This window comes from Echiichthys vipera (genome assembly GCF_963691815.1).
Source record: "Echiichthys vipera genome assembly, chromosome: 9".
Taxonomy (NCBI): Eukaryota; Metazoa; Chordata; class Actinopteri; order Perciformes; family Trachinidae; genus Echiichthys; species Echiichthys vipera.
This window is the reverse complement of record NC_139834.1, coordinates 32101178-32125219: the sequence shown is the minus strand read 5'-3', so window position 1 is coordinate 32125219 and position 24042 is coordinate 32101178. Positions and strand designations below refer to the sequence as shown.

The window sequence follows — 24042 nt, the reverse complement described above, 5'->3', positions numbered from 1 at the left end:
AAACCAGTGAGACTCGGGTACACCCATCTACTGTCCCGAGGAGTCTGGCCAGAAGTGGTCTTCATGGAAGAGTTGCAGCCAAAAAGCCAAACCTCAGATGTGGAAACAAGACCAAGAGACTCAACTATATAAATTTGAAAAATTTGCAGCAAACAGTGACGCATGGTGGAGGTTCCTTGCAAGTTTGGGCTGCATTTCTGCTAATGGAGTTGGAGATTAAATAATTAAATAATTCCCCCCTGGGATTATTAAAGTATTTTTGATTCTGCTAGATATGGGTAGGGAGGATGAGTAGATGTGTATAGGTTATGTTGAAGCTGTGGCCTTTGGTATGGGTGTGGAAGTAGATGTGTTGGGTAAGGTGGAAACAGAAAAGAAGAGAGAGGAAGCAGATGTCAGTGGGGCCTTCGGCCGGTCAATGTGGATGTTGAAGTCTCCAAAAAGATGGGTGTGTATATGAACAGTATTATATATGTATAAGAACAGTGGTGATAGAATTTGGGAGTGAGAAGGCAAGGTGTTCGAAGGATGAGATAGATGGGAGTTTGAGGTTCAGTTAAGTTAGTATCAGTGTTGGCCTGTCACAGATATACCAGTATTTAATACAATCATATCCGGCACAGTAGATATGAGATGCGGCTTGGAAATCATTGGTAACATGTATGTGAGGCAGGGTAGAACTGCTGCTTTTAGTAGGGGTATAACGGCTCTCACTGATGACAGCACCCAGAGCTGCGTATGTCTGGTGTGTTTTTTCATCCACAGGGTTGCTTCCCCGGTCCCAGACCGACAGTCTGCTGCTCGAGGCAATGTTCAGTTTTATTGACTCTGACATTAAACTTCACTTTGAATCAGAAACTAACAGGTGTAGCATGAAAGCATGGTGGATCATAGGTCATTACGTTTATATAGCCATAGTTTGTAACTTTGAATTCAATTCACATTGAATTTTATACACTGTATTTTGCCTTGAACTCCTCAACCTTGAATTTATGAACATTGAAAGAGTTAAATTCAGAGTCAAAACATTCCGATAAATATTTTCAGTGCATAAATATTCAGTGGTAGAAATTCAATGACTTTTGAAGTCGGAGGTGTACAGGGTGAAGAGAAGAGGGGCCAGTACTGTACCCTGAGGGGCTCCAGTTCTGCTGACCACAGTGTCAGATGTGGTGTCCTTCAGCCTGACATATTGTGGCCTATCAGTGAGGTAATCTCTGACCCAGTCCACCAGATAGGGGTCCAAATGGTATGGTATTAAAGGCACTGGTAACGTCCAAGAAGAGAATCCTCACTGTGCCACTTCCCTTATCCAGATGGGAGTGGACTTGGTGCAGCATGTAGGGAATGGTATCCTCCACACCAACATCTGGCTGGTACGCAAACTGCAGGCGGTCCCGGGGCGTGTTGTAACTGGGGTCTGAGGAGGCTGAGGAAGAGCCGCTCCAACATCTTCATCAGGTATGAAATGAGTACCACCGGTCAGAAGTCATTGAGCTCGCTGGGCCTGTTCTTCTTTGGAAAAAGTGATGTGAGGAAGTAATATGTAAATTTGTGAACTAAAGATGATAAAAGGAAGTGATGTGATGCAGTAATATGTTAAGATACAAGCTACAGATGATAAAAGTAAGTGATGTGATGCAGTAATATGTTAACATGTGAACTACGGATGATAAAAGGAAGTGCCTTCTGTGATATTCTTGTCACAGCACCGCTCCGCTGCTGTGTCCCCCTCTGCTACACACACACACACTCTGTCTCTCCCTGAGTGTCTGAGACCTTCTTGCTGTATTCCATTAAAAAATAAAGGTAGTAGTGGTATAAATATTGCGAATGAATTAAGCTGCACACACACACACACTCCCTCTCCCTGCTGGTCGAGTTTTTCTCTCTCTCACACACACACACACACACACACACACACACACACACACACACACACACACACACACACAAGGTAAAAACCATACCAGTGTCTCTGTTTTGGCTAGTCAAGGAAGTGGATTAATCGGATGAAGAAGTGACAGGATAAATGGTCAGAGGCATGGACACGATAGAATGACAATGAGAAGTGGGAAAAGTTGTGGGAAAAGAGTGTTACCTTAAGCGAGGCACGTGAATACAGGGGGATCCCTCTGTTGTACTTCCCTGAGATGATCCCACAGGCCAGTGGAGACCAGGTCATAGCTCCAATGCCTGCATGCCCAAAACAGGCGTTGTAATAAACTAAATCACAGCAACAGCAAATTTGCACTGTTGTTAAATGTTTTGTTTGTTTGCAGTTCATTGCAGTTTCACAGTATGGGGGCCAAGGAAGCTAGGATTACCATAATAATTAACTTTTTTTGTATTTTTCAAACTGTGCCCTATTCCCCCATGTATTTCTGTGTAAGTGACTAATGTCAATATCTTTTTTTGTTTTTAACAAAAAACAAAACAAAAACACAAAACAAGAAAACAAACAAACTGTGCTGCAATATACATCCACTAAAAGTGCTTTTTGCTGCTGACAGGCTCAAATTGTTATTATAATGCTGTGTTTTTATTATCATAATAGTTCCACGTCCCCACCTTCCCTTTTCAGCCCTTAGTATTACGGAACAGCATATGTCAGACGAGGGCCACGTGGAGAGCAGAATGTGGGCGGGGCATCAGCAGGGGATTTAAATGGAACGCACCATTTAGCAAGGGGGAGGAGCATAAGCTATAGGTTTGGTCCAGTCCCAAATGGTATTTGGGACTGGATGTTCTCCGGTGGTTACTCAGTACACCTGGACAGTAAATGCAGATAACCTTGGTCCATCCGGCTTTGAAACTTGCCATTCAAAAGAGCCTCTTTATTTATTTCTGGAGGTTTGTTTGTTTGTTTGCCATCCACAATGTTACTGCTGCATGGCTTCCTGATTTCCCAAACTACGGTACAAGCTGAGGGTCTTAATCACAGAACGTGCTTGCGATTTAAAAAGTTAGTAGCATAAAGAGGAATAGAATAGAATAGAATAGTCTTTATTGTCATTGTACCAGTACAACGGAATTTACACTACAATCCCTTTAAAGTGCTGAAATAATTTAACATTAAAAGTATCAAATAGAATAGACTCAACCTTCAAAAGACACATTTAAAACGACAAGCTTACACACACACACACACACACACACACACACACACACACACACACACACACACACACCGTAGCAGCTTAAGGAGACAAAACAAAAAAACAGTAGATTGCAGAGACCCTGAGCATCATTTACCATCATAGGTAAAGGTATTTGCGGTGTTTTTTTTCTTTTGGATAAAAACTGTTCTTAAGTCTATTAGTCCGAGCATTTAGAGACCTGAAACGTCTGCCCGAGGGCAAAAACTCCTCGGTGTTGGTGGCCTGGGTGGAACGAATCCCTGTTTTTAGCCCTACGAAGACAGCGAGAGCTGTACAGTTTTTCCCGGGTGGGGCGTGAGCAACCAATGATCTTTTGGGCTATGTTTACAACCCTTTAGAGGGCTTTCCGGTCAGCCACTGTGCAGCTGGCAAACCACACACACATGCAGTAAGTCAGGAGGCTTTCTATGGAGCAACGATAGAAAGACACCAAAAGTTTCTGAGTCAGATTGTTCTTAGTACAGTGTCTGTTGTGCTTTCTTGGTGGTTGTGGTGTTAATGTTCCAAGATAAATCCTCCAGTATGTGCACGCCGAGAAACCAGAAATCCGTTACCTTTTCCACCTGTTTCCCCCCGATAATTAGGGGTTGGGGGTCAGTTTTGGCTTTCCTCTTGAAGTCTATGACCAGCTCCTTGGTCTTGGAGGTGTGCAGGACAAGGTTATTGTCTGAACACCACATTGACAGCTGCTCCACCTCGTCCCGGTAAGCCGACTCATATAGCTCCCCTGCTGCTCCAGGTGGGACAAAGCAGCATGGATAGCTGTGGATAGCATGCTCTGTGCACCTGTTGGTTCTGTAGGCAAACTGGTAAGGGTCAAACCTGGCAGGAAGATTTGAGATGATGTGTGTACGTACCAGTTTCTTAAAGCACTTCATGATGACTAGGGTAAGTGCGACTGGACCGTAGTCATTAAGGCTGCTGATGGAAGTCTTTTTTGGGATTGGAATGATGGTTGAGGACTTGAGACAGGGAGGGACGGTGCCCTGGGACAGTGAATGGTTAAAAAGGGTGGTAAAAACCCCAGCCAGCTGGTCTGCACAATCCTGGAGCACCTGTCCCGAGAGGCCGTCCGGCCCTGATGCTTTCCTCGGCTTCACCGCCCTGAGCGTGCGTCGCACCTCGTGCTCCTCCACTGTGAGAAGGTGACTGCTGTGGGCTAAAAGATGTGGTGTGGCTGTGTCCTGTGAGGTTGCCTCAAAGCGGGCGAAGAAGTGGTTCAGCTCCTCTGCCAGTGAGATGTCACTGGCATCAGCCGAGGTGTTGTTCGGTCGATAGTTGGTGATGTGCTGAACTCCCTGCCACACCTGCCTGGAGTTGTTGCTCTCGAAGCAGTCCTCAATCTTCCTCTTGTAGTCAGCCTTGGCCTCCCTGATGCCTATCTTCAGGTCGGATCTGGCAGTGCATCATGTCCAGCAAGTTTGAAATTGATTGGATCAAGTATGTGTGCCTGAGACACACTCGTATGAAGATGGAGAATTAGAAAACTTTGTTGAGCCCTACTAGCCACACTTTTTGACCTACAGACTTACAGAGCACAACTTAAGCTCAGCTCAGTCTGTAGATGACCTGTGGCAAATTTGAAGTCGATCAGGCAAAATCTTTGGGAGTTTGTTTTGAGGAGAATAAATTAAAAACACGTGCGACCACCCAAAAAATACACATTTTGGATCCGGCTGAAGGGACATGCAAAGTAAGACAACTTCTCCAGTTTGGGAAAGGTGCAAAATTGGCGAATTAAGAGTGAGTAATAATCATAATAATAATAATAATAATAATAATAATAATAATAAACAGCACGATTTCAATAGGGCTTTCGTTGGGCGACTTTCAGTCGCCGCTCGGGCCCTAAAAAACAGAAAGATTTTAACAGGGCTTTCGCTGGGCGACTTGCGGTTGTAGCTGTTTAAAGCCCCAAACGGCGATGAACGGGCCTTTGCTCTCCCACGCAACTGCGGGGCCGTGGCGTGATGAGACAAGGGAAAAAAACCAGGAAGGTGTCAAAAAATGCAGTGTTCCGTTCGTCCACAAGAAGTTGTGGATGGGTGCGTTCAGGGGCGCGCCCATCCACAACTCCTCATCAACTCCTCATCATGGGACTCTTATCATGTATGAGAACTTGCAAATCGAACAATATATGGTCAAGTTACAAAAACTTCTGGTTGTTGGCGATACGGCTGAACAAAGTAAAGTTAAAACATAAGCCCTGAGTATGGTTTGATCAGACATGTCTTTAGATGGTACTGACTGATTTCGAAGTTGATCGTGTAAAATCTTTAAGAGGAGTTCTTTAAAGTATAAAGACATGTAAAAAATGCGCCATGATTGTGAGTCAATATTAAGATTGGTTCGTGTTCAGGGCATGAATCTTATGAATCATGAGAAATTTGAGGGAGATTGGACCATCTATGGTGAATTTACAGCAAAGTCCGGTTTTATGAGAGAAGCTTAACTTTGGCGCCACGCCAAGGCAACACAGGAAAAAAAAAGATTATCGTTTGGTCACATGTCTTTCAATGATACTGGATAATTTTGAAGATGATTGTGTTGGATCTCTAGGAGGAGTTTGTTAAAGTACGACACATGCAAAAGTGGAAAAATTACCATACAATTCAAAATGGCTGACTTTCTGTTGAGTTTAGGATATTGGTCCAAGAGGCTTTTTTTAACGTCTGTGTTTTATATTCAATTCAATTCAAAAAACTTTATTTGTCCCCGGGGGGCAATTCAGGCAATGTGTTTTATATGCCTACCCATTTTTTATATTTTTATGTCAATGTTGGCTGAGGAGCTGTAATTTAGAGGGTGCCAGCAGGGGGCGCTATCACTGTGAGTCAATATTGTCATGTAAGTTTTTTCAGGCCTGAACTCTTGTCATGCATCAAAAATTTGGTTCAGATCGGGCAATAAGCCTGTGAATGTTCGAATGTCTTAGACCTCCTCCTTTGTTTAGCGATGGTTTCTCTACTTTTGCACAGATGGCTTCTTTTACTCCTCTTTCAAACCATCTGTCCTCTCTGTCTAGGATATGGACATTGTTGTCATCAAAGGAGTGGGCTTTCTCCTTGAGATGTAAGTGGAAAGCAGAGTCCAGGCCTGAGGAGTTAGCTCTCCTGTGTTGAGCCATGCATTTATGCAGTGGTTGTTTTGTTTCTCCAATGTAGAGATCTTTGCATTCCTCGTTGCATTGGGCAGCATAAACCAGAATGCTTTTGTGGGTGTGTGGTGTTCTGTCCTTGGGATGTATTAGTCTCTGCCTGAGTGTGTTACTGGGTTTGAAATACACAGGGATTCAGTGATTGTTGATGATTCTCCTCAGTTTCTCTGATACCCCAGCCACATACAGGATGACTATGTTGTTTCTCTTGTTTTCTTTTTCTTTTTTAACCACTTTGGTTTTCTTTCTAGAAGCAGCTGCCATTTTCACAAAGGTCCAGCTGGGGTAACCACAAGTTGTGAGGGCGCCTCTCAGGTGCTTACGTTCTTCCCCTTGGGCCTGTGAGCTGGTGGGTACATTATCAGCTCTGTGTTGCAGGGTTCTGATAACTCAGAGCTTGTGTTCCAGGGGGTGGTGGGAGTCAAACAGTAGATATTGATTTGTGTGAGTGGGTTTTTTGTAAACCCCAATGTGGAGGCTCCTTTCATTCTCCATTTGGACATCACTGCCTAAGAAAGCCAAACTGTTTTCCTTCACTTTTTCTCTGGTGAACACTGAGTTTATATGTTTGGTAAAAGTTTGCACCTCTTTGGAGGTGTCGTCAGCATATCTGAACCAATGGCTCAGTGTTATTCCCTTGACTCCTTCAAAGCCGTGTCCTCTACCGCCTCCATGTATAGATTTGCCACAAGAGGGGATACTGGTGAACCCATGGCACAGCCATGTTTTTGTCTGTAAAAAGTGCCATTAAATTGGAAATATGTGGTGTTCAGGCACAAATCCAGAAGTTGTCAAGTGTGGTCGGGTTTGAGATTTGTTCGGTTGTGTAAGGAGTTGTCCTGTGTGAGCCACTCTCTTACTGTGGCCAGAGCCTCCATGGTTGGAATGCCAGGTGAACAAGGAAGTCACGTCGTAGGATACCATGGGTTCATCTGGATCCATTTTTAAGTCTCTGACTTTGTTAACAAAGTCTATGGAGTTTTGGATGTGGTGTGGGGTGTTGCCCACCAGTGGTGCCAGGATATTGGCTATGTGCTTGGCAATGTTGAAGGTGACTAAATTTATGCTGCGGGCAATGTTTGTCTTAAGATGGTACTGACTAAGTTTGAAGTCGATCGTGTTTAATCTGTAGGAGGAGATGACATGTGCAAATCTCCAAAATGTAAAAAAAAATCTCCAATAAATTCAAAATGGCCAACTTGCTGTTGAGTTTACGATATGGCTCCAAGAGGATTTTTTGTTTGTCTTGAAGAGTTCTACATGCCTACTGATTTTGGTAAATATACCTCATTTGTGCCCTGGCTGATTCTAGTGGGTGCTAGCGAGCCAATTTGCCACGCCCATTTCTGAAAATAATGAAATATGTACATTTTTACCAAGCTTGAATTTTGTGTGAAGTTTGCTGAGTTTTTGAACATGATAAAGCTTCCAAAAAGGCAATTTATTTGCATGAATATACATTTTAAAAAAATTCAATAATTCTTTCAATTTCAATAGGCCCATCGTCGTCGGTGCACGATTTCAATAGGGCTTTCGCTGGGCAACTTGCAGTTGTTACTCAGGCCCTAAAAAACATTATGATTTCAATAGGGCCCTAATAATAATAATAATAATAATAATAATAATAATAACAATAATAATAATAATAATAATAATAACAACATTCTAATAACTCTGGATACGCTGCACATTACAGACTATCAGGATGACTACTGACTACTACCAAAAAAAAAAAAATCCTACCAAAGCACACTTTCCTGAAGTAAAATGCTGTTCCTAGAGTGATGAGCTGCAGACAGAGCAGACACAGGCTAATGCTATTAGCTAAAAGCGGCTGTGGCTCAGTTAATAGAGTGAGCCAGCCACCTTGCCTCCTGCGAATGTGTAAGACTACTGTATGTTTGAGGAGGTGGTCGGAGGGGCTGTAGGCGCTGAATGGAACCTGGACTCTGTAGAGCGCTTGAGTACTGAGAAAGTACTAAATCCAATCCGTTATTGTGTTGACATGCATCAGTAGTGGCAACTTCTCCATCTTCCTGTAATGTAGACGGCCACTTATAATAACAAGCACTTTTATAATAACAAGCACTTTTATTAGACATACATTAACAGTTGATCTTGTTGTAGTTGAAAAATATAGCAATTCTCCTTAGACAAAATTACATGGCAGCCCACCACTACAATTTCCCATGTCATGGCTATGTCATACATGAAAAAAGGATTATAAAGCACTCAATTATAAAAGCAAGTAATTTGTGTGTGTGTGTGTGTGTGTGTGTGTGTGTGTGTGCGCGCGCGTGTGTGTGTGCATGTGTCTATATCTATATATATATCCTTCCGTCTCTCCTTACATACAGTGCCAGTCAATAAATAGGGCTTTCTCATGAACTTGAATGGGAATGTGCGTCCAAACTTTTAACTGGTCCTGTACATAGTGAGAACCATTTACACGATCTACTTCACACCTTGCGGGTGTATTGTCAGGTACCCAAGGGAGTGCTGTGAAGAATTTGGTGTGATGGGGGCGTTGGGGGCATTATTTCAGCCTCTAACGTTAGGAAAAAAAAATCTTCAATTTCTTGATTCAGAGTGTTTAGACAAATCTATCCATATAAGCCACACCCATTTCCATCTATATTGATTTTTTACCAATTTATATTTTGTCCAAATCCGTTTTTTTTGTCACATGTCCTAGAACGTTTAAGCAATCATGACAAAATCCAGCACATAATATCTATGGACTAAGTCAGAAAAGGTGACTTTTTCCAGATTTGTTATGTTCCATACAGTTTAGCTGTAGCTGGTCCTCAAATTCTGTGAGCAGGGCTACATTGAAAAACATGTCATATCTCCAGAACGCTTTGTGCTATTGCAACCACATGTGGTAGACGATTAGATATAATGTCTTAGTGGCCATGACAAATCTGGTGCCATTTCGCCAACAGATGGCACTGTAGAAACAATTTCCCCCTCATTAAAGTATTTCTGATTCTGATCATTATAAAGGATGAATGTCTGTGTATGTATGCATGTATGAATGACTACCCTTCACATATCTCAAGAACCGTTCATCCAATCAAGGTGGTGAAGTACATCATAAGAAATAGATATAATACTTTTTTGAGGATCTGGCAACCTTTTATTGACTATATTGAAACTTTACCCCGAACAGCCGTAGACTCTTTGTAAACCTTGAACTGGTTCAATATAATAATTATCAATCAATAATAACGTCCAGGTACAATGTATAAGGTGTCCTTGGCACCTTATTGTCCTTCCTTTTTTATTTATTCATTAATTTATTTTGATTTTTTATTTATTATTATTATTAAAATATTTTTTTTATATATACAGTTTATACGTCTTATCTATATCCCAAATAATTGTCTTATCTTATTATTATTTAATTGTTTGTCTTATTATTTATACTACTTTGTCTGTGGGAATGAGTTGTATTGTTCTGCATAACTGAAAACTTCAAATTAAAGTATTCAAAAAATAGGGAGTGCAGTGCAAGCAGCATTCAAGGGGATCGAGTAATCGGCCCTCTACAAACAGGCACAGCACTAGTAATACTTCATTGTAATTATTAGGACAGATTTGACAGACTATGGTAGCTGCTTACCTATCTTGTGGAAGAGTTCAGGGAGTTGCACTTCAACCTTCTCTCTCTGGAACAAGTGATACTCTGCCTGCTCACAGATGGGTGGGATCTGATTAAACTGTCGAGCCACCGAGTATGCCTCCTACAGCAAACAGAGGGAACAATTTCACAGGGAACAAAACTGTTGTTCACCTTACATACTTCACAGGTCCAACATTTTTGACAGGATAAAAAATTTAGTATACAATAGTTACATAGAATAGTTACAAGCCTGTGATAATAACATTTACTGGTAACAGGGAATCAAGTTAATTCACCATCTATTGCTAAGTACTCAGGATCTGATTTGATAAACCTTTTTAGCAATGGCGGCTGCTGGTCTTTCAAAGACGGAAAGCTCATTTTTCAGGCCTACATCATGAATATATTGTTTATTTATATGTAAATTCTACCCTTCGTTCCTTTTCAAGAAAATGATCCGTGACCTTGTCATATTGTCTCATCGATCAGTTCAGAAGATGCTTTATTCTTCAAGATCGGTGATTCGCTCATTTAACTGTCAATCAAAAAAGGGTTCTGCATAAGACAGCTCATCCAATCATCACTCAGAAGCCAAGCTTCCGGGTCAGCCCACTGTCCCATAGACCCCCAGAGACGCTGAGTGGCTGATCTGCAGTGGAACAACCCGCTCTACGCTTCCCCATTGAAGTCAGTAGAAGCTTAGCGTCCAACTCAGTAAAACTCTGTGGCGCTGTATGGATGAATGAAAAGGAAGATGTGCTGGTTACCTGTGATGAGTAGCTGAATCTGAACAAAAGATGAAGGCTTTCTAGTGCGTATTTAGTCAATGAAATGTACACACAACAGTACATATTTCACCACTCTTTTCCTTTTTTTAGGTGACATTTGAGCAATCCCCACTGTTGGATACTCAAAAAAGCCATCCATACATCTCACCACTCCTTCACATTTATAATGTTTCACTTGAAACTGGTGTATTTCCATATCAATTAAAATGGGCTAATTCCCATTTTTAAATCAGATGATCCATTCTTATTTTTTAATTACAGACCAATAGCCATACTACTGAGTTTCTCCAAAGTATTAGAAAAACCAAATTACAACCACTTGTTAATTATTTAAATATAATTAAAAAAAATAAATAATAATAATCATTTTTATTCTCATCAGTATGGGTTCAGAGAGAATCATTTTACTGCAATGGCTCACTAAAGCCCTTGACAATAAGGAAATCACATTTGGGAGTGTTCGTTGATTTATTCAAGGCATTTGATACAATCAGCCATGACATTTTATTAAAGAAATTTTGTATCTATGTTTTAATTGGAACAATTCTGTTATGGTTTCAAAACAAGTTATCAGCAGAAAAAACTTTTTGTATCACAGAATAACGCATCATCAGATTACATGTTGATTTTTTGAGGTGTGCCGTAAGGATCAATTCTTGGTCTATTACTTTTCCTTATTTCCGTAAATGATTTGTATTTGTCCTCATCAAAAGCATTTTTCATCTTGTTTGCTGATGAATATTTTCTGGCTAGGATGGAACAATTATTTTCAGAAATTAACACAGAATTGAGTATAAATTTGACACCTGGTTTAAGGCAAACAAATTATCACTTAATACAAAGAAATGTTCATACATGTTTGTGCCTAGAAGACTACTTGCCAATAAATTATAACTCAATGTACATCTTGCCGATAATATTTTAGAAAAGGTTCCAGTCGCTAAAATTCTTGGAATTCTCATGAGTGAAATATCACTTGGAAAAAAATCAATAATTAAATGTATTTATAACAAGATAGCAAATTCTGTTGAAGTCATCAGAAGAATATGACATCTGTTATCAAGGAAAATCCTTCACAATCTATATTACACATTGATTTATCCACACTATATTATATTGTAATAGTGTTTGGGCTAGTACATTTAAAAGTAACCTCAACCTTCAATTTGCAAAAATGCTTTATAAAAATGATAACATTCTCCAAAAGATTTCCATGTAGTTTTGCTTTCGTCAATGAAAACTATTCCGAAATATTGTCGTCAACAAACCTTTATCACATGAGGAAAACTAGACGAGATGAAACGTAAATGCTGGTCATGTGACGATAACTATAATTAAATATATAATGCAATGTTGTTGACGAATAAAAATGAGACGAAATGTGGTTTACAAAATAAAAACTATGTTAAAATGTCTCTTCATTTTCGTTGACCAAAACAAGACGAAATCACGTTGTTTCGTCTCGTTTAGTCACGTTATTATTATTATTTTGCAGTTTTTCTGTTTCCTGTGTCTCGCGTCTGGGCGACGTCACTTCCTCAATCCCCACACGCGGCATTATTTAGATTCAGAAGATGCAGCTGCTGTGGGTAAGTGTTAACGACAACTAAGAAAGAAAAATGAGTGCAAAGTCTGACACCAAGGGGTCGATGGCTGCCAGCCGGGGATTGTCTTTGGGAGAAAAAGAAGAAACACTTTCATTACATAGACGTGGAATAGAAAACGGAATGTGTTGTGTAAAAAGATGGGGAGAAATGCAACCACAAAATCACAGGAAAAAAACACCACAAATCCTACGAGACATCTCAGGGCATCCCATAATGAAATTTAGGTAAGTCAAGACTTTCTGTTTTAGAAAGCTCATGCGACATGCCAACTCACGAGGCTACGGTTAATGTGTCGTATTTTAACGCTAGCTTTAGACGTTAGTCACTGGATCTGAGAACAAAATCCAAGACTAAATCCAATTTTCTTTGACTAAAACTAGACTAAAATGTTTTAAGTTTTCGTCGACTAAAACTAGACTAAAATAGTCATGGACAATTCTGACTAAAATAAGACTAAAATGCCAGACTTTTAGTCGACTAAAACTTGACTAGACTAAATAGAATATGACATGATCTCATTGGTTTTATTTTGTGTTTAAAAATACGAGGTATTATTCATTTAATTTTTTTCTATAATATTTATTATCACTTTCAGTGTTAAAAAGCTAGAGATAAAGTATGTGCAGTTATGATGTTGGTTCCACGTGCCCTGGTTTTGGTTGGGAGCGATAATACAGACGCACCAGAGAGAGTTCTAGCTCTGACCCTAGCTCTGTTGCCTCGTCTTGAACCTGACCTGTAAGTGAAAAACAAAGTCTTCCTGTCCTGCCGTAACGGTGCGGTTTCATATGTAGAAAGTTGTAGCACCTTGTAACCCACAACACCCACGGTCCTGGCATGCTACCCATCCAGAATCCAGGGTTACATTACTCTTACATTAGGAGGGCCACCTGACAAGCCCCTATGGGTATTTTTGGCTCCTCTTGCACATTTCAATTGTTTTTTTGTTTTTGTTTTTTTTCACTATATACCGCAGGGAGCCTGGTCCTTTTTTTACTGATCTAGTATTTATTTTGTATGTGCAATTAAGTCATCAAATTAAATCAAATGCTTAAATTAGACAAGTGTTATCTCCTTCACTGTACAGTGTACATAAATTATTCTAATCATAGTCTTTGGCTAAAACCCATGGATGCAGTGAATAATGTAATATATTCTGTCGGGTACAGCAATAGACTCACTGTAAGTACTCTATGTCACTTGTGTTTTTTTTATTTTACTATTTTGTATAATACTCTGCTGTCACAGTACTGTTTTATGTTTTTGCACTCAGAAATGTACTTACTCCACTACACTTATTATATTTATTATGAGTCTTATAACCATCTGAAAGAACTAGTACCATCACCATGGCCTATCTGTTCAGATCCGCCAGTTGCATATTAATAGGCTGTTCACTCAGTCAATGGCCATTCTGACTGAAGGAAACCACCAAGCATGCCACCCTTATTTCACACTCAGTTATAAGAAACCAAATTAATCCATGAATGCAATTCCAAATTTGGAAATGTGTGTTTGTGTGTGTGTGTGTGTGTGTGTACTCACCATGATCTCCATGGAGGTCCACCGTGATGTCCCCCAATACATGGCCATCCCCTGGTTGATCACATGGGTCATTGCTCTCACAGTCTCTGCCAAAACAGCTCACATTAGCTAAGCAACAAAGTTTCAGCGATCATCAGATTACAAAAGACAGATAGAACCATTACAGGAGGAAACGGGATACAAGGTCAAAGGAAAAGAACAAGGAACTGGACAGTTTTATATGTTGTTTATGTAAGTTTTGGGTTAAGTATATTGTTGATGGATTTTATTTTTTACATAATAATGAGTTATTTGAGGACTTCCAGTCAGGATTTAGAGCGAATCATAGCACTGAGACAGTGACATCTCACTGGCAGAGGAGCTGAACCACTTCTTCACCCGCTTTGAAGTAACCTCCCAGGACACAGCCACACCACATCTTTCAGCCCACAGCAGTCACTTTCTCACAGTGGAGGAGCACGAGGTGCGACACACGCTGAGGGCGGTGAAGCCGAGGAAAGCGTCAGGGCCGGACAGCAACTCGGGACAGGTGCTCCAGGACTGTGCAGACCAGCTGGCTGGGGTTTTTACAACCATTTTTAACCAGGCACTGTCCCAGGGCACTGTCCCTCCCTGTCTCAAGTCCTCAACCATCATTCCAATCCAAAAAAAGACTTCCATCAGCAGCTTTAATGACTACCATCCAGTAGCACTTAGCCCAGTAATCATGAAGTGCCTTGAGAAACTGGCACGTACACAGCTCAGCATTTAACAGCATACTCCCCAATAGACCAACGACCAAACTTTTAGAACTGGGAATATCCAACTCCGTCTGCCTTTGGATTAAGGACTTCCTGTCAGACTGCTCCCAGAGGGTGAAGGTAGGCCCCCACAGCCCTTAGCCTAAACATTGGCTCGCCTCAGGGCTATGTGCTGAGCCCCCTACTCTACACCCTCTACACTCCAGCAACGCCATCATCAAGTTTTCTGATGATACCACAGTTGTGGGGCTCATCTCGGGGGGAGATGAGTCGGCTGAACGGGACAAGGTGGAGCAGCTTTGAATGTGGTGTTCAGACAATAACCTTGTCCTGAACACCTCCAAGACCAAGGAGCTGGTCATAGACTTTAGGAGGAAATCCAAAACAGACACTCAACCCCTATTCACCTGGGGTAAACAGGTGGAAAGGGTAACAGATTTCCGGTTTCTCGGTGTGCACATACTGAAGGATTTAACTTGGAACATTAACACCACAACCACCATCAAGAAAGCACAACAGAGACTGTACTTACTGAGACTTCTCAGGAATAACATTCTGACTCAGAAACTTTTGGTGTCTTTCTATCGTTGCTCCATAGAAAGCATCCTGACTTACTTCATGTGTGTGTGGTTTGCCAGCTGCACAGTGGCTGACCGGAAAGCCCTCCAAAGTGTTATTAACACAGCCCAAAAGATCTTTGGTTGCTCACTCCGCACCCTGGAAGAACTGTACAGCTCTCGCTGTCTTAGTGGGGCTAAAAACATTCTAAGGGATTCGTCCCACCCAGGCCACCAACACTTTAATTATTATTTAGAGACTTTTCAAGTCTAAAATATCCAAAAAGCTATAACAGTGCTCAACACCGCAAATACCTTTACCTATGATGATACATGATGCTCAGGGTCTCTGCAATCAACTGTTTTTTGTTTTTGTCTCCTTAAGCTGCTACGGTGTGTGTGTGTGTGTGTGTTTGTGCATACGTACGTGTGTGTGTGAGTGTTGGCGTGTAAGCTTGTCGTTTTAACTGTGTCTTTTAAAAGGTCTAGCCTATTATTTTTCATGCTGTTAATGTTCGATTATTTCTGCACTTTAAGGGATTGTACTGTACATTTCGTTGTACTGGTACAATGACAATAAAGACAATTCAATTCCAAAAGTAGAATGGGAGGCAGAGCCTTCAGCTACCAAGCTCCTCTTCTGTGGAACCAACTCACAAGTGTTATTCGGGAGGCAGACACTGTCCCCATATTTAAGAGTAAACTTAAAACTTTCCTTTTTGATAAAGCTTACAGCTAGGGCTTAGGAGCCCTAAGCAATGTTGTTATTTTTAAGCTGATTTTGTTCTGCTTAATTATGCTGCTATAGGCCTAGTTTGCCGGGGGATAATACTTTTCCTGATACCCTGAGCTTCTCTCCTCCCTGTCTGTATCATTCATGTCTCATCAATGCATGTTACTAATTCAACTTCTTCCCCTGAGTTGTTTGTGCTTCGTCGTCTTGCAGGTCTCTGCTGATCGTGGTGGTGCCTGCTGCCATGGTCCTGCATGATGCTTCCTGCTACTATTAACTATTAGTAAATAAGAGTGTGGTCTATACCTACGCTGTAAAGTGTCCCGAGATACCTTTGCTATAAATAAAATTGAATTGAATAATGGTTATTTTGAAGTTGTGAAATAATGCTCACAAATAATGTCACAAGCTGCAGTTTTTTATCACCTTTTGTGTTTATGTGACACAAAGCATGTACAAATGATTGTGTGGATCTGTAATTGGGGCGGCATTAGCTCAGTCCATAGGTGACTTGGCTGGGAACCTTAGGGTCGCTGGTTCAAGTCCCTGTCTGCACCATGTATGGAGCGTGGACCGGTGGCTGGAGAGGTGCCAGTTCATCTCCTCGGCACTGCCGAGGTGCTGTTGAGCAAGGCACCGAACCCCCTACTGCTCGGGGCGCTGTTCACTGGCAGCCCCCTCGCTCTAACATCTCTCCTTAATTGCAAGTATAGGTCCTGTTTGTGCATGTGTGTATTTCCGGCCTGTGTGTGTAACATGTATAATAATAAGAGTGAAAAAATTAAATTTCCCCGTGCGGGATAAATAAAGTTCTGCCACATTGCCAACTGACAATCAAGTCAGAGGAATCAAAGTCAAGTGGCTTCTCCATAATGCATGACACATGAAAGCCTAAAGAGTAAAAAAAAAACACATGAAGGTCTACCAGATTATGAGAAATAAGATTCCCTGGTCTGATGAGGGGATGCACGGTGATGTGGTGGTTAGCACTGTCGCCATACAGCATGAGGGTTTCTTGTTCGTATCAGGGCTGGGGCCCTTCTGTGTGGAGTTTGCATGTTCTCCCTGTGTCTGTGTGGGTTTTCTCTGGGTTCTCCGGCTCCTCCCACAGTCCAAGGACATGCATGTGTTAGGTTAATTGATGACTCTAAATTGCCCGTAGGTGTGAATGGTTGTCTTTCTCTGTTTGTCTCTATGTGCCCTCTGATAGACTGGCATCCTGTCCAGGGTGTACCCCGCCTCTCGCCTGATTGGTGGAGGGCTGCAGTGATAGTTGACTTTCCAGAACTTTCTCCCATCTTTCCACTGCATCTCTGGCGTTCATCCACAGTGATCTTTGGGTTCTTCTTTACCTCTCTCACCAAGGCTCTTCTCCCTGATTGCTCAGTCAGTTTAACTGGACAGCTAGCTCTAAAAAGAGTTCTGGTCATCCCATACTTCTTCCATTGAAGGATAATGGAAGCCACTGTGCTCTTAGGAGAAGAGTAGAAATAACCTTGGGCTGATTTTTGCCTTGCCACAATTCTGTCTCTGAGCCTTTTGGGCAGTTCCTTCTACCCCATGATTCTCATGGCATCGTTGGTGGGAAGTTGGTTTCGACTTTGTTAGTGCTCTATTGAGTCTTAACGACAGTCGTTGGAGTCACAGGAGGCCATTTGTGAACAGTTGTTCTTCGAGGTTAGATTGTTGAATCTCCTGGGAAGGGATGAAAGGGCTGCATTCTAAATTGGAGATAAGTGGTGTCTCAGACCTCCTCCCCTGTTTAGCGATGGTTTCTCTACTTTTGCATAGATGGCTTCTCCTCTTTTTGGCACTTGGAGTACAAAGGGTTCCAGTGACATCATCGGCCTTGTGAGAGGTTAAATACCTGGATCTCCACACCAGTTAGTTGGACCAGTCCCAGCCTGGTCAGCTGCGAACATGGACTGATGAAGCCTCTTGGATGAGAGGTGAAACGTCTTCCTAGATATTATTCAGCATCTGGATGGTCTTTTCTCATATTTTGGAGGTCTAGGCACACCATGTATACATATTTATGTTGAAAAGACATAAAAAAGAGAAGCTCTGCAGCTACTGCCGCTCATTGGGGAAAGAAACCGCAGAGTGACAGAACAGAGTCGCCAAACACAACGCTCGTTGTTTTTAACAAAGACAAAGTTGCTGGGGATTGGTAAAGTCTCTGAATCAGTTCAGAACAACAGAATGAAAAACTCGGAAAATGCTCCAGTGGCTGTTTATTCTTCAAGATCGCTGATACGCTCATTTAGCTGTCAATCAAAAAAGATTCCGCCTCAGACAGCTCATCCAATCCGAGCCGAGCATCCTATAGACCCCCAGAGACAGTGAGCGTCCGATGGGCTGGACAAAGCCCAGCATTTATCCAATGACCGTCTAGTTTCTCTGCAGTGGAACAACCAGCTCTACACCTTCCCATTGAAGTCAGTAGAAACTGAGCGTCCAAATGTGTAAAGCGCTGTGGATGAATGAGAGGGAAGTTGCGCTGGTTACCTGTGATAAGTAGCGGATTCTGAACAAAAGATGAAAGCTTTCTAGCGTATATTTAGTCAATGAAATGTACATTTTAGGGGAAGCTGAGCTTTCCTTGCAGTCTTAGAGCAATCACCACTGGTAGCATGGCAATGAACGTATAGTGAAGTGCAATAGCTTCTCAAGCTATACAAGGGCATTAACCAGAAAAGATACCTAAACACATGACTTCCAGGTCTGTGTGCTATGAGTGAGTGGGTAAAAGACATTATCACATTGCCAGACATTTACGCATATTTGATTTGGTTTTAAATCCATACTCATCTGTGTTTTTTATTTAAGTTACTATGAGCAACCACAGATGTATTCAGCTGAAAGTCATCAAAATCATGATATATTGCTGGGTGATGCATTATTTTGTTATATATATCAGGAGTTATTTGACCAATTTAAATGAAGATCAAAATTGTACCTGCATCTTAGCGTTCAGATTTATGTATGTTTTAAAATAGGGACAGTGCATGTTAATAAACATTTACATATAAATATGTGAGATTGTAGCCAGTAGCTAATTTTCATCTTTAATCCCTATGGCAGGTTGATGTTAAATAAACAGGGTAAACACATCACAACACAATCAATCAATAAGAAAAGAAACAAAAACAGACCAAAAAAAACAAAATAAAACAAACAATAAGTAAAAAAAGTTACAATAAAAGATCATTAACACAGAGACAGGGATGCTAGTGTTATTGCCAATCGCCCAATTGCACACGTTTGTTGCAAGTGCTGCTATAGATTGCACATTGCCTTATTGCACATGTTTGCACATAAAGATGTGTAAGTGCAGGTATTATTGCACTAGGTTAGCATATATAACTGGATTTATGAGTGCACTGTTTCACATTAATTGGCATACATTCATAGATGTATATATGTATGCATACATACAAGTTCACAGGCCCCATCAGATAAACCCACACATACCCCTTGCATGTTTTTTCAGAGCACACCCAGAGAAAAATGCTGGACATAGGGCCTAATGTCTGATAATTGATCTAATTCAACACCACATGTTTGGCTCTATACAGGTGTGGCTCAACTTAATGTGCACCATGCTTCACACATTGATCCATGTAAACAGAGCCCTTGTACACGTTTATATTTCATAGTGTAAATCAGTACAGGTGTTCATGTCTTATACATTCTATGTACGTAAACTGGACAATCAGCATTCCCAAGTCTTCTTGGACCAGGCCAAACTTAAAGTAATAAGCCTCAGTATAATTATCCTTCCATAGAAAGCAAAGAAACTCCGATCTGTCTGAGGATAAGCACACCCACCTTCTATAGGTGTGTTGTGATCTGGTCGATTTGCGAAAACAACGTCTATGTACTCCAGCTGAAGTCTCTTTAGTGATGCACTTAGACCTGTTTCAAAAAGATGATTACATATTTACTATATTATCATGGGCTGGGTCCAAACCATTGAATCTGCCCACTCCACTGAGTTGACGGATTTGTCTGGCATCATGACATGCAACAGCAATTTTGATTGGAGGCCATTTCATACTAAAATGGAATCAGAGTGTAACAAGTTTACAATTCTGATATCAGTATTATCACATACAGTCCAAGCACTCTGATGCTATGTGGCTATGGTGGTACATGCAGTTATGAACAACTTGGTTGTTCGACAAATCAATGAACTTTTGTTTTCACGACCAAATACTAGTTTTATAGTTATAGTATTAACTATAAAGCTATAGTAACAATTGTAGCTGAAAATCTTACCTTCAATTATATGTTTTCTAGACAATCCTCTTTCCATTTCTGCTCTGAAATACAAAACATCTTTCATTTCAGAACTCAAGGTTTGAAAACAAGGACATTTCAAAGGAATTCTAAAACCCATTTTATATTGGTCACTGTTATATTCATGTAGGCACAAAGAACAAACCAATTCTGAATCTGTGTCCATTTAAAAAAATAAAAATAACATGGATAATATCAGTCAGGCAGAATGTTGATTTCATGTGAGATATAGTAACCACTGAAGTTTATAGATTAACTGGATCATATTTTGACCAAATAGCATGATTGTTTCTGGATTTATTCATTTGAATTGACAGCCACAGTACACATTGAAATTGCCATAAAGACAGTATTCAAAAAGTTGCAATTTTGGTAGAAATTGTAAAACAATTATCATTGAAACCAAAATGAAGAGAAGAATGTATTTGTTGGAGGTTTTGGAAGAAAGGAACTTAGCAACAAAGGCTCTTGTGTTTAAAGTGAAGCCTCTCTGTACAGTCATCCAATGGTCTTTCTAGGCAAATTGGGTCATCATATAAGCCATCGAGACAATTTATTTCGTGTATGAATTATAAACGTAGATTTTCTGGAGAGTCGCTTACAGATAAGCTTGGGGCGGTGAGTTGGATGCATTAAAACATCTTTTCTAACCACTCATACTGCTCCAAAGAGCCCTTACACATTAACCGAAGCACCAACAACGTAGTATGTGAACACAGAGTGTATTAAAGGTGTTTTGAAAGATTTACCTACTGGCCCCGGTACAAGCTGCTCCATTCAAGTCGATTACCAAATGCAATCAAAAAGGAAGGCGCTCATTGATGATTTATTCCAGCAAAACACGTAAACGTTGTCGTTTGTGGCAGTTTGGTGAAATGTCCCACACAGCTCTCCCCGTAGCACTGAAACATTACGCAGATCTCAGGGAGCAAGGGTCAGGGGGGTGTGTGTTGTCGGAAGACGCACAGTGAGTGCAGTTACGGGTAAAGACGACTAGCCTGCATCTTGAAGTGAAGAGCGACATGATGGATCGTGTTTTTATCTTTCCCGGCTGTAAAACAAAAATGAAAGCTTACAACCCAGAAACTTTTAATAGGCTGCCATTGCGGTACAATGACTGTGCTCTGATAAACAAGGGGCTTATTGTTTTGAATCTGGACATTGAGACGCCGATCGAGATGCTTAGGCAGATTGATTACAGTGTATGCCACAAACCACAACGTTTATGTATTTTGCTGGAATAAATCATCAATTGGCTCCTTCTCTTTGGATTGTATTTGGTAATCGACTTGAATGGAACGGTTAAAAAAGATGTTTAAACGCATACAACTCGACGCCCTGAGCTTATCCCTGGTAGCTGCGGCAGGCCAGCTCCCAGGCCCAAGGGGAAATACGCAAACACCTGAGAGGCACCCTCACAACTTGTGGTTACCCCAGCTGGACCTTTGTGAAAACGGCAGCTGCTTCCAGAAAGAAAACCAAAGTGGTTGAAAAAGAAAAAGAAAACAAGAGAAACTACATAGTCATACTGTATGTGGCTGAGGTATCAGAGAAACTCAGGAGGCTCTTCAACAAACACTGAGACTAGTACATCCCAAGGACAGAACACCACGCACCCACAAAAGCAATCTGGTTTCTGCTGTCCAATGCAATGAGGAATGCAAAGATCTCTACATTGGAGAAACAAAACAACAACTGCATAAATGTTCACATGCATAAATGTTGGTTTGAAAGAGGAGTAAAAGAAGCCATCTATGTAAAAGTAGACAAACCATCCCTAAACAGAGGAGAAGGTCAGAGACACCACCTATCTCCAATTTACAATGCTGCCCTTTCATCCCTCAATTCAATTCAACAATCTAACCTCAAAGATCAACTGTTCACAAATGGCCTCCTATGATTCCAACGACTGTTGTTATGACCCAAAAGAGCACTAACAAAGTCGAAACCAACTTCCGACCAACAACTTTCACTCTAACGATGGTCGTTGGCACTTTAAGGGTTTCAGTGACATCATCGGTCTTGTGAAAGGTTAAATACCTGGATCTCCACACCAGACAGTTGGACCAGTCCCAGCCTGGTCAGATGCGTACATGAACTGATGAGGTGTGAAACATCTTCCTAGACAAATAACCAAGTTCAGTTGCTTTTGACTGGAATTGCTTTGGGGGCATGTGGCAAAAGGTTATATGGTCAGATGAGACCAAAACTGTACTTTTTGGGCTGAACTCCAAGCGCTATATTTGGCCAAAACCAAACATTGTACACCACCCAAAACACACCATACCTACAGGGAAGAATGGTGGTGGCATCAGTATGTTGTGGGCTTGTTTCTCTTCAGCAGGGACTGGCCAATTGGTAAGGATTGAAGGGAAAATGGATGCTGCCAAGTACAACCACAACCCTTGAGGAAAACCTATAGCCCTCTGCTAGACTATTAGAAATGGGCAGGTGGTTCACCTCCCTGCATGATAACAACCCAAAACACACCACCAGAAAAACAACACAGTGGCTTAAGGACAGGAAGATGAATGTCCTAGAGTGGCCTAGTCAGAGCCCTGACCTAAATCCTATAGAACATCTGTGGATGGACTTAAAGAGTGCAGTCCATTGCAGCTCACCACAGAATTTGACTGAACTGGAACAGTTCTGCAAGGAAGAAGGTAACAAGGAAATATTTCCCAATCTAGGTGCACAAAGCTGGTTTAATCATTTTTCAACATATTTTAATCCATTTTCAGATTTTTTTTTAAACATATAAATATGAAAATGTATAAATGAATTAATAAATATAACACTTTGTCATCATAGAATAGTTTCTTGAATTTGGTCTTGGGGACATGTCTGTCCTCTCTGGGAACCATCACCTTATCGTGGTGGAGAGGTTTGTGTGTCCCTGTGAACCTGAGGGCTGTGTTGTCTGGATCCTAGTGCTCCTGGTAGGGTCTCCCATGGAAGAGTGGTCTCAGGCGAGGGGCTGCATGGGGCTCCAGTAGGGGACTCGTCTGTTATTAGACTTCTGTGCTAGTCACGGATTGTCTATAACTAACAACATATTCGAACATAAGAATGCTCATAAGTGTACGTGGTACCAGAGCACCCTAGGCTCGTATCATATGATCGTATCATCTGATCTGAGGTGGTATGTTTTGGACACTCGAGTGAAGAGAGGGGCAGAGCTGTCAACTGATCACCATCTGGTGATCACCATCTGGTGATCAGTTGGGTCAGAGGATGGGGGAAGATTGTGGACAGACCAGGTAAGCCCAAGCGAGTAGTGTGGGTGAACTGGGAACGTCTGGAAGAGGCCCCTGTCCGAGAGATCTTCAACTCACACTTCCGGCGGAGCTTTTCTGGCATCCCTGTGGAGGTTGGGGGCATTGAACCGGAGTGGGCAATGTTCAAACCTTCCAATGCTGAAGCTGCAGCGGTGAAATGTGGCCTCAAGGTGCCTCAAGGGGCGATAACCCTAAAACACTGTGGTGGACACCGGTGGTTATCCCAGAAGACTCCCGAGGCAGTTGCAAGGTACCGACGGGCCAGAAGGGCTGCAGCTGATCACGGCGATCCAAACCCATTCAGAGTAATACGTCACCTCTAGAGTCTTATAAATCCCTCTGGGGCCTTTTTTTTAGTAATGGAAACACGGTGAGTGAACGACCATTAGAGAGGGCGTGCCCTGAAACTTTCTGAGCGGCCACATCTTTCCCTAATCGAAACACGCCTTAATGCAGTAAATACCATTGTCTGCTATCCTTTTTTCTCTTCAGGGAATGGCAATTTGCCACTTCAAAAACCTCATCAGTGCTGTTGTTTGATTTACAAAT

The 24042-nt window shown here is 41.5% G+C and overlaps 1 protein-coding gene across 1 annotated transcript in view; it reads right to left on the bottom strand.

Moving 5' to 3' along the window:
- The window catches only part of LOC310951198 (voltage-gated potassium channel subunit beta-2-like), a gene marked incomplete at both ends in the record, with an annotated part of 184813 nt that overhangs the window by 35795 nt on the left and 124976 nt on the right, over nucleotides 1-24042 (bottom strand). Inside the window, 5 exons of the mRNA XM_083919321.1 lie at nucleotides 2102-2196; nucleotides 9944-10064; nucleotides 13884-13969; nucleotides 19745-19831; nucleotides 20195-20238. Of these exons, the coding sequence (XP_083775447.1) occupies nucleotides 2102-2196; nucleotides 9944-10064; nucleotides 13884-13969; nucleotides 19745-19831; nucleotides 20195-20238 (433 nt within the window). The remainder of the gene's footprint in view (nucleotides 1-2101; nucleotides 2197-9943; nucleotides 10065-13883; nucleotides 13970-19744; nucleotides 19832-20194; nucleotides 20239-24042) is intronic.